This window comes from Thunnus thynnus, chromosome 3 (genome assembly GCF_963924715.1).
Source record: "Thunnus thynnus chromosome 3, fThuThy2.1, whole genome shotgun sequence".
In the NCBI taxonomy this organism is placed as follows: domain Eukaryota; kingdom Metazoa; phylum Chordata; class Actinopteri; order Scombriformes; family Scombridae; genus Thunnus; species Thunnus thynnus.
This window is the reverse complement of record NC_089519.1, coordinates 3,148,779-3,160,036: the sequence shown is the minus strand read 5'-3', so window position 1 is coordinate 3,160,036 and position 11,258 is coordinate 3,148,779. Positions and strand designations below refer to the sequence as shown.

The 11,258-nt window shown below is 42.4% G+C and overlaps 1 protein-coding gene across 4 annotated transcripts in view; it reads right to left on the bottom strand.

The window, feature by feature from the left end:
- Positions 1 to 11,258, bottom strand: part of pkn1a (protein kinase N1a) — a 50,294-nt gene that overhangs the window by 9,592 nt on the left and 29,444 nt on the right. For 2 of the 4 annotated variants that reach the window (XM_067580666.1, XM_067580684.1), the window contains exons 1-7: positions 7,951 to 8,100; positions 6,854 to 7,048; positions 5,782 to 5,887; positions 4,946 to 5,094; positions 3,734 to 3,854; positions 898 to 1,043; positions 1 to 45 (exon numbers count right to left, since the gene is read on the bottom strand). The exon at positions 1 to 45 is cut by the window's left edge and continues 169 nt beyond it. In XM_067580666.1, coding sequence (XP_067436767.1) covers positions 1 to 45; positions 898 to 1,043; positions 3,734 to 3,854; positions 4,946 to 5,094; positions 5,782 to 5,887; positions 6,854 to 7,048; positions 7,951 to 7,992 — 804 coding nt within the window. In that variant the 5' untranslated portion in view covers positions 7,993 to 8,100. Of the gene's footprint in view, positions 46 to 897; positions 1,044 to 3,733; positions 3,855 to 4,945; positions 5,095 to 5,781; positions 5,888 to 6,853; positions 7,049 to 7,950; positions 8,101 to 11,258 lie in introns of those variants that run through there. The other 2 variants (XM_067580667.1, XM_067580674.1) reach the window with 1 other exon arrangement.

Here is an 11,258-nt window from a genome sequence, read left to right as displayed (position 1 = left end):
CAGTAGGTCCAACCGCTGAGACGCCTCGCTCAGACGTGACTGCGCCTGCAGAGCAGCGAGCAGATTTAATATACGTTTACATCCACTGGGTGACTGCTTACAGTGTTAGATGGACATTAAGTAAACTGTTAAAACTCTGTCTAGTCTCACAGCTTGCATAATCCATTCCTGCTATCCTATTTTAATCTCATTTTCACAATAGCAAACAGAAATCGTATCAGTGCAACAATCCAGCACAGAGGCTCCAAACCACAATGTTTGCTTTTCAGGCTTATATTTGTTTGTAGAAAATAAAAGTCAATATTGTTTGTAGCACCATATTTCAAGACTAAAAGTTTTTATGTTTCCAAACAGACTAAAGAATGAGTTTTAAGAGCCAGAAATCTCAGAACATGGTGAAAAAGTGGTGAGTCACTGGTCCCGACTGAGACCCTTTCAACACCAGCACGCTGTTATTTTTTAGAGTTTTGTGGTAAAGTATAACATGGTGAAGATACTGTGTTTGTATTTTATACTGCTTTGGGAGATATTTGACTTCACAGAAAACTTTTCAATGGAACGTTGTTTCTGTTTCTGCTGGAGCCAGAAAGAGAAAGATGATCACAGTCAGAGACCTTAAAACGTCATGATGCTGCAACAACTGTGTTTAACACAAAACACAGATTTTAGATCCCTGATGGAAGGAAACTATGCAGAGTAGACTGAAATATAATCAGTGTACAGGTAAAGTCAGAGTCAAAATGTGTTTTTCTCAAGATAGAGAGAGCCTGAAGACGAAAGAACATGATGTGACCAAACAAAAACTACAGAACTATTTCTAGGATATGTCTGTGTGTGTGTGTGTGTGTGTGTGTGTGTGTGTGTGTGTGTGTGTGTGTGTGTGTGTTCTGGTCTAACCTCAGACAGGGCTTTCTTGTCCTGGACCTTGCTGGCCCCCAGGAGCCTCAGCACGTTTTTGGCCCCCTCAGCGACGGCATGTTCGACCCTGTAGTGATGTCTCAGCTCTTCGATACGCAGCTCCACCCCACACAGGTCGTGGTTACCTGCAGCGGGGAGACGTGCATCAGAGCGGACTTTAAAAAACACGCCTACGCATTTTATTCACTTAACTTCTGTAGTTTGGTCTCGGTAGGAGCACGTGAGCAGTGTGTTAGACTGAACCCCAGGGCATATTAAGTTAGCTTAATGCTTAAATGCATGTCATGCATTATACAAGAGTCAGACAGAGAAAACATTAGCAGTGCCGAGAGCAGCCAATGACTGTTTCCCAGTGAGCAGCGTTAACCTTCGCTCCAACCTCTGTTTCCAAGACGTTTTTAAAAGCAAACACAGCAATCGAAAACTCACTGTTTCCTTTTATATGATCAACTTTGTTATTGAGATATAAAACAAAATGATATTGGTACAGGATGACAGGTTTATTAAGCCAAAATTCACAAAAAAAACAGAAATAAGAGCATCTAGAGTGTATCCTCTCTCTCTCCAGTGAGGGTTTCAGTGATAACAGTTTGTTCCCAGTAGAAAATATTTTGAATGTTTCCTCAGGTTAGCCAGCTAACCCTGATTAGATATGTGCTTAGAATGGATTAGCAATGATGTAATAATAATAATATAACATTGTTTGACCTCGTGTTTTTTTTCTTTTGACGGCGACGTGAGAAACAAACCACCTGACCATGATGTAACACAGTTAACAGGATAAACAAATGCTTTAATAAATCATGTCCTGCTTACATGCTTTAAACATGGCATGGAAACTGTATGACTAACATTAAAACAAATCATACGCGGACAATAAAAAGGGCTAAAACTGAAGCTGAGCGGTTAGTTTTACTGGCAGAGCAGCTGCTGCTCACAGTGGACAACAAACACAATGGAGCAGACTGATATGGGAAGAGGAGAGGAGGAGGAGGCGTGAGATAAGGAGAAGGACAATGGGATAAATAGCATTCAAAAAAGGTACGTTTGACTTTCAAATGTCAGGTTGGAGAAGAGGAAGGACAAAAAGGACATGGAGGAGTGATTGAAAATGATTTTTTTTAAATGATGACTTATGAGCTGCTCGAAACGCTGCGTGAGAGAGAAACAGAGAGAAAAGGAAAAGAGGGAGTTAGGGGTGGAGATGGATGTGGATGCTTTTATCTCCTAATAAGGTGTTCTGCCTGGAGCCCAGACCCTGCTAGATGACCCCTCCACCGGGTGTGGTGCCTGGAGACTGTCTGTGTACACTATACACACAACCCTGTGTGTGTGTGTGTGTGTGTGTGGTTTAAAAGGAGAGAGACAGAATAACCAAGAAAGATCCAGAGACCATGTGAGACACAAGTGCAACAGACGATTACAGACAGTAAAGAACCTACAGAGCAAGTGGAAGAAGAACTATAAAGGTATAAAAATCATTGCTGCTCAGTCTAGTTATCTGTTATACTGGTTTCTAAATCACGTTATAGCAATGGAAGGAACTTCAGATGATTAAAAACCCAGTAGGTTTCCAACACTGAGGCCCTTAAATAACCCTTCCAAACAGCCATTATCTTCTTTGCCTTAAAAGACACCCACTTTCAGCCGACAGAAGCAGAAAGGAGTATGTGGCCCTTAGGAGAGTACGCCATCTTTAAAATCTGTTTTTACTCCCATCGTCCTCTCCCTGCCCCCCCCCCCCTCCTCCCCCCCGGCTACATGTTACCGAAGCATCCACCTCTCGTCATTAATCGGCCTGTTTTCCCAGCGGAGGGGCCATAATGGTCCACAGCACTCACTGCCCTATAGAAACTCATTCACCTGCCCTGAAATGGCATTGATGGCTCTGCCACAACACAATGTACAACAGATAAGTGTGTGTGTGTGTGTGTGTGTGTCAGTGAGTGAGAGAGAGACAGAGAGAGAGAGAGAGAGAGGAGTGGAAAGCATTTAACATTGTGTGCCTGCCCTCACAATGTTGTACTGTGGATGTGTGTGTCTGTGTGTGTGTCTGTGTGTGTGTGTGTGTGTGTGTGTGTGTGTGTGTGTGTGTCTGTGAGAGAAAGAGACATTTCATTTGTCAGTTCTTTTGTTGGAGGGTTTTTTTTTCAGTTTACATCTCTGTGTGAATTTGATTGATTGTGGTAATGTGCCAGGTGGGCCATTTCACGGGCTTTGTATCACTCGCACCCATATTTGTCCACCTCACCCACCCACCCATACACACACACACACACACACACACACACACACACACACACAGGACTGCTACCAGTGTGTATGTGTGTACCAAATCTAACTGCCTTCTTCATCTTCCTCCCCATCAGACTGAGGTGGAAACACTGAACCGGCTCTTTATCGATCTGTTTATGCTGTTGTGCGTCTGCTGTCTGAAGCTAATTGGACGACGGAAAAAAGAAAACAAGACCACATGAAGAGCGAGAGATGAAAAAGACCCAGCAAAGAAAAGTCTGTGAACGCCAGCTGACCGTTGTCATAAAGCACAGTGACAGTGCAACACGTGAGAATATCTGCCATCACTTTAGCTCACTTCCCTCTGACAGGAAACAGACAAAGACCCGATTCTACAAACAACATTGAAATATCATCATCTCCAAATGCTACCAGACAGAAAGGCGAGTCGTCCTCCATTTATCCACAACAGAACCGTTTTTCAAGCACCTGGAAGCCGTTTCGTTAAGCGTGATCACTGGTGCATCACTGACACTTGCTGAGATTCATAGTATAAAACCAGTCAGCTGATCAAACTCACCCTGTGTGTCGTCGTTGTGCTCGGTGGCCTGCACGGCCTTGCGGATTTGCATGCGGATGATGTCGATTTTGGTCTTACTGTCCTGCAGCATATGCTGCGCTGTTTGCAGCATCTTCTTATCCTGAGAGAAACAGAGACGACACGAGGAGCAGATTACACGACAGGAAACAGGAAGGTAAAAGTTATTATACTGGAAAACCTTCAGCGACATGAGGAATACTCAATGCTTCTCTAGTCCTGTTTGTTGACTGCTTCATATTCCTGCTTTAAAAGGCTGCTTTCACAATTCTTCGAGTCAGTCTTAAAACAATAGTCAGGAACCCCTGGGAACGTGCTTTCAGTGGAAGTGATGAGGAACAAAATCCACAGTCCTCTTTTCATGCAAAAATGTGTTCAAAAGTTCATCGAATGCTAATACGAGGCCTGGAGTGGACGTCTTCTAAAGTTACAGCCCTTTCAGAATAAAATTACAAAGAGTTTCCTTGTTGAGCTGCAGTGGAAGGATGGTAACTAAAAAGATTAAATTTAGAAGATATCCACTTGACTAATTTGTGTGACTGAAGCTTTAATTTAGCTTCAGATTGCAGTGAAAAGAGAATCTCATAACGGTCGATACGAACAGGAAGAATGATTCTAACGAGCAAAACCCTTTTCTTCGATGGTCATTCGGGAACCTGACTGATGTTTTAAGACAGACTTGAAAATTGTGAACTCGTCCTTTAAGGTGTTTTAAGTGAAACAGGAAGGCGAGAGGAGTCATGAGAGCAAGGTCAAAATATCGAGGGGAAACAGATGCTGCATTAAAAAAAAAAGGGGGGGGGAGGGGGATATGAAGTAATCGAGAGATGAGAGGTGTGGATCTGCATAGGTTAGCGGTATTTTTCACAGGTTATATATATATATATATATATATATATATATATATATATATATATATATATATATATATATATATATATATATATATATATATATATATATATATATATATATATATATATATTTATGGATTATCATCTGAGTCAGCAGATCTCAAGGTTGTGGATCATGAAGGCGTCAGCCAGCTGGGGGAGGGTAACGATATCCTCAACGTTTACTCATGTCTCTGTATGAATACACTTCTGCACCTTTGTTCATGTTCTGGTACTTGTGTGTCATCAGTTGTGCTGTTCTGTGTTTAGGTGTGTAAAGGTAGAGTTTGTGTCTTGTAACCTTGGTGGATCCGTTGGAGTAGATGGGGATCATGTTTTCAACTCCCTGTTTGACTTTGAGCTCGATGTTGAGCTGTCTCTCCAGGGCAGCGATGCGTTCCTTGTGGGCTGACGTTCGACTCTCTGCCCCGGGAGACTGAGGACATTCATCTGTGAAGAGAAGGGAAAAGGTTGGAGATGATATAAAAAAGGAACGAGACGAGGGGTTCACACGGCGCGCTCTGAAGTGAAACTCTCAGGGGGATTTCATTTAATGTCAGATGCTATTGTTGCGCTCTTTAAGTCGCAGCGTGTGCACAGTTAATATCCTTAATATCCGAAGCCGTGGTTGTCTGTACGATTTAAAAACTGGCAACAAACTTGGCTTCTGAAAATGCTGTCCCACCCAGATGGAATAAGGAAAGACAGGTCATCAGGGCAGATTATTTTCCCACCGCTCAAATGTCCTGCGCCTCCTTTCATCAAGACTGTGGAGGCAATTATCTAAATGCATTATAATGAAAGTTTCAAATGTTGTGAAGGAAATTTGATTTATATTAAAAATCTCTCCTAAATATCAATTTATGTTCACAAAGCTTGCTTTCAAAAGCCCAAAGTCACTTATTCCTTTAAACATGGAGCAGGAGGAAGACACAGAGAGGAGGAGGAAGAGCCGCGAGCACTATTCCAGTCATTATGCAAGTTATTGATAAAATAACGGGAATAAAATCCAGTGAATTAAATACCTGACAAGTCAAGATGCTTCCACAACACTGATGCAAAAAAAATCCTCTAAATCCAATATTGCTACAAAGTTTTCTGACTCTTTGGTTTGAAACATGTGTTGAATGTTTGTACCTTTATTCTCATCACCTCCTTTCACCACAATGTGAGCGTCCAGTTCCTGCAGCTGAACGTGTAGACTGTCCAGCCTGCGGTTGGAGGTTCGTAGCTGACTGTCCACCTGCACACCAGAGCAAAGAGACGAGAACATCAGCTCTGATTACGGCAAAGGAACAAATCATTCTGTCATTTATTTTCTGTGTATCGGCCCAGCAGTTCACTAAACTGTGAAACCTTGGACAGTGTTTCCTATTTTGATGTTCAATTTTTAAGTACTTAATTCAGACATAATGAAGCAGGCGAGTAGCCTCAGCACACCGACTACAGCTATCTACATGTTTTGCTTTAAAGACTCAGTTCTCTTATAAAACCTGTGACTGAAGCATTTAACCTTCTGACTGCCTGAGTGGTGCTGCTAACGTCTAATAACAGAGTCTGGCGCTGCTGCTCGGTGTCACAGTTGCAACTCCAGGAAATCAACGTGTGAGCCTGTGTGATTGTGAAGCAGGACATTTCTACACGCCCTGTGGAAATTTGTGCTCAGTGAGCCTACACTGGGAAAATAAAAAAAAAAAAGGTCCACACGTTGGTCACCTGAGGCTTTAAAAACAGCACCAGATCCTCCTTCAGAAAGTCCCAACAGGATGAGACCATAACATACCAGCAGATCTACTCAGTTCCGGTCAACTGGTATGCATCTGATTCACCAGTCACTGCAGATAGTGCTCATTAAACTGGTTTCCTGTAGCGGTACTGAGGTGAAATATCATGACTTTCTAATTTTAAGTCAGAGTGCTTCCATGACTTCATCATTTTATTCCAGCTTTGTTTGTTACTGATGTTTTGTCTGAGGGGGTGGACCCTCGGATTTCCCCCCCATTACTGGGCTCGCTGTGGTGAAAATGAATTTGGAAGATGCATTCTCATTTTTCTTTGACTTTCCGTGTTGGTATTTCAGACCTTCTATTACAGGGAAAGCTAATTTAAGGCTCTATTCCACAAAAAAAGCAGGAAACCAGCCGGTGGTTTTTAAGCCCTGGTGGGTGAAGGTTTCCAGCAGAAGATCTAAAGGGAGACTGCAGCTGACCTGCTGGGCATTCCTCTTGTCAGTAGTCGCCCTGCGCAGGTTCTCAGCTCCCTCCTTGATCTTCAGCTCCTTGCGGATCTCTCTGCGGATCCTTTCGCGCTGCTCGTCCAGAAGCTGCTGCACGCTGGAGTCAGAGAAGTCCGAGTTCTGGTCCAGACCGAGCTGCTCCAGGACCGACAGCCCGTCTGGGTCGCTCTGGATCGGTGAACAAGGAGAGAGAGAGAGAGAGAGAGAAGGGGGGACGTGAAAAACAAGGAATATGGAGGACAATGGGGAAAAACAAGTTAAGCAGTCTGGTTATGAACAAAAGAAATATCTGTCGAGGCGATACGGCACTTTTCCTCCGTCTGGTAACGGGAGGTGTTGAGAGTGAGGTGGACAGAAGAGGAACAGATGGTGAGCAGGATAAGGCAGTAATGGAAGGAAAGAGATAGCCGGGGAGAGACGATAAAGATGGGGGGGGGGCGGGAAGGAAAGGGGCAAAGTTGGGTAAAAATGAGAAAAGCTAGAGAGGGAAGCAGTGAGGATGGGAACAGAGATGCAGGAGGAGCAACGAGGAATGACAAAAATCTTGTTCAGCCAGTGTTTATAATATTTCAAAACAAATCTGCGATATCCAACCCGTTTATTACTAAAGGATCAAGAATACCATTTTCTTCATAGCCTCCTTGCCAAATGGGCTAAAACCCACATTATACATAAACATCAAAGTGAATTACAGACTTGTCCCGTGACCTGTGCTGTCTATTGTCTTCTTTCAAAAACATTTTCTCATGATCCGCCGCCTCTCTCTCTACTGTGAGAGAGTCTTAGCTTACTTACACGACTCCCGCTCAAGTTCCTACTTCTAACAACTGTTTCCTACCTCCTGTGCCTGCTTGTTAGCATGATAATCCTGTGTCTTTACAAAAAAACAAAAATCACATCAAGTAGAGCAACAACATGCTAGCAGAAGACATCTGGAGACTCAGCAAACCAGACAAACAATGAGGAAGCCAGCAGGAGAGAGAAAGAGCATTAATCACTAGAATCACAGCCGCTCATACCCCTTATTACAGGAAGACACCAAGCAAACAAACAAGCCGACAACACTTCACCTCCGAGCTGTCCTCATCCTCCTCGTCGCCATGCCAACACATAGTTCGCTCAGATATGATGATCCAAAAAACTACAGAGGGACCCAAATCTTTGGTACGCTCCTGAGTTCAGCCAAACAGCTAATGCCACACCGAGAGCAAAGTGGTTTCGGGGGGGGGGGGGGTGAAGGGGGGAGGGGGGTGACGATAAAAAGAGATAAAGAGAGGGAGAGGGAGAGTTAAGTGAGAGAGGAGGGGGGGAACGCCTCCGAAAGAGGATATCCGTCCCAACACCAAGCCGCTCAGGCCTTTCCTGTTTCCTCTGTGATTTTCGCTGCTGTCAGTGGAGAACGATGTAGAGCGAAAAAAAAAAAAAAGAAGAACACATCCTCCCACTTCAAGTTTCTGTAAATCGCTCTTGGATCTGTGGCAGTAAGCCTGCATGATGTCAACTCTTCCTCCTCGCTGATGTATCAGATCTGGCTTGAAGTTCATTTGTGACAACTTCTTTATTTTGCCTCTCGCTCGGGTCTGTGATATAATCTCCAGGGCGGAAACGAGGGAAGGATGCGTTTTCTAAGTATTGGATCAGAGCCAGAGAATAAGGGTGGTATGCATTTCTGCTGCCTGCTCGACCTCTCGTTTCCTCTGGGCTCCACATTCACAGACCGCAGCGGTGATTCCCCCCCCTTCCCCTATAGAAAGAGCACGAGACGGACGCACAACCCCAACTGACAGTATGATAACATCAATATATACAGCAGCGGGTGGAAGGGTCCATATAGGACTGGGTGTTGTCTATTTTACTATAAAAAAACAAAAAAAAGAAAATGAAACAACAACAACAGCAGCAGCAGAGACACGTCATCCATCTGCATCACTTTCATGTTTTGTAGATGTTAGTTCCCTTTCACAAAAGGCTTTATTGTTTATGAATAACGGTGATTCTGTGATATATTCCGACTTGTTTGTAGTCGTAGCAACAGTCCGAACTTTAGCATTTGGTTTTAAATTTCAGATAATCTCATTTTAAAGCAGGCAGTAATTATATACAACATATATATAGTTACAGCATATAGAGAATAGTTACACTAAAGAAAACATGACGTAAATTATACATCTATGACCGATGACAACTTTTGTGATTTGGGAAAACAGTTCAATGTGTTTTCTCGTCACGGCAGAAGAATTTGAGCGTGCGAGGAGTGAACTAATTGTGACTATAATTTTGTGGTTTGTCCATCTTTCCACATGAAATTGACTCATCTCTTTCTCATAAGGTTCTTTCTCTGCTACTCTGTGTTCAGTGTTGTCAGATTGGTAATCTTTCTTATATGATTCAGCAGGTAAAATAGTGATATTTTGGTGCTTTCTTCGATTAAAACGCTGGGTAATTTGGTGAGTAATGAGGGAAACTGTTACAATGACAGGCATCTTTCTCACCAAAGCCCTTCTAGTCCTCTTTGGATCTGCCTGGATAAGAAAGGAAATGTGACACCAAGCAGAGTTTTACTTCCTGTAATCTGAAAAGACAAACTGAGCCGACCAGAAGTTTTGTGCTAAAAAAAAAACAAAACAGGCAGAGCGACAATATGTATGTCAAAATGTCAATCAATATCAAGGCTTTACAATTAATTCTGGATAATCATTTTCAGAAAGGATTCACTGATCTAATCCATCTGAGAGGTAACTGCTCTACCTGATTCAATGGATTGGAAATACAGTTTCTTCATTAACGTCACAAAAGGTTCAGTCACAGTTTGGTGCTACAGAAAACTCTGAGCTCATGTTACTCTGCAAAAACTGATTCCAGTGAGTCACAAACAATGAAGAAAAGAGATTTTAAATGTGTGAAAGAGAGGACTGGTGTCGGATCGGTGCTCTATACCAACAGATACAGAGTTGAGTATTCTTTAGTTCTTCTAGTGGTGAAACCTGGAGGCTGTGAGCTCTCGATCCAGACTGACTGACGAAGACGAGGAGGAAATTTACTGATCCGTCTCCGTCTCCCTGTGGGAAAGTGTGTATGTGATCCACACCTGCAACCGTAAGAAAGGCTGATGAAATGTTTGTTTACAGCGTCAGTGGTGAGAAGAGTAACTGCTCAGAGGAGGCTGCAGTGTTTCAGCATTAGTGTGGATTGTTGTGTTTCTGCTGAGCTGGAGTCTTACTGCCAAGTGATTATGTGTCAGATGGTGAGCTGATTGTGTAACCGAGCTGGAGAGAGGTTGTTTGAGTTCTACTACAGCGCTCATACTCTCTCATCCGCATCCTGACGCTGAGCAGAAGAAGATGACGTTTTTAGGTTGAAGTGTGACTGCATTTGACATTTATTTATGAACTTACACTGAAACTTACACAAACTGCAGAGAGACGGTTGTTTCTTCAATCTTTAACAAGTCCAGTTGCCTCTAACTTAAGTCTCAGACGATTACAATATATTGATATTGATAAGGATCGGGTACACAGTCTCCTACAACTTGAAGATGTAGCAGATCACATTAACAGGGAACACAAATATGAATAGTATATCCAGCTCTGAGCCTTGACGTAAAGTCTTACAAAACAAATATATTTATTTCATTCATCCTTTATTTAACCCGGAAGGTTCCATTACGACACAAGATCTCTTTTTCCAGGAAGTTCTGGTCAAGACGGCAGTTTCACAACTATTTCACATGATACAACACATATAAAAGCTGAACAAGAGAAAGAAACATACAGGCCATAACATTGATAACTATAAACACAATCCACCTCAAGTCACGGTTATATAAAGCAGCAACATGTTTCCTTCAGGGCAGTTTGTAAAAGACCTTTAAAAGGTATTTCATGAAGGGAGAAAGTAGTTTTAACAAGCACTGAGTGTCCTGGGGACATTTAAAATAATATAATTTGATATATGAAAATGTCAAACAGACAAAAAAGAATCTTCTCCAAGACATTAAAGAAAATTGGACTATAACGATTTGGCAGGTTGAGATATTTGGCATCAATGCTGCTGCTCTTTCTTCTAGAGCTGCAACGATTCGTCCATCAAAAGAAGATTAATCAGCAACTATGTTGATGATTGATCGTCTGTTTTTAAGCATAAATGCCTGAACTGACGTGACATTTACAGGCCTTTTTAAACAGTTTTCAGGCATCTTATAGACCAAAGATTAATCCAGAAAATAATCTGCAGATGAATAAAAATAACTGTTAGTTGCAGCCATAATTACCTCTCTCTATAACGTCTCTATAACCTCTCTATAACCTCTATATAACCTTCCTCTGAAGACAATTCGGCTTTTACAGAGAAATCTATCACTAGTTACGATGTGGGTTTG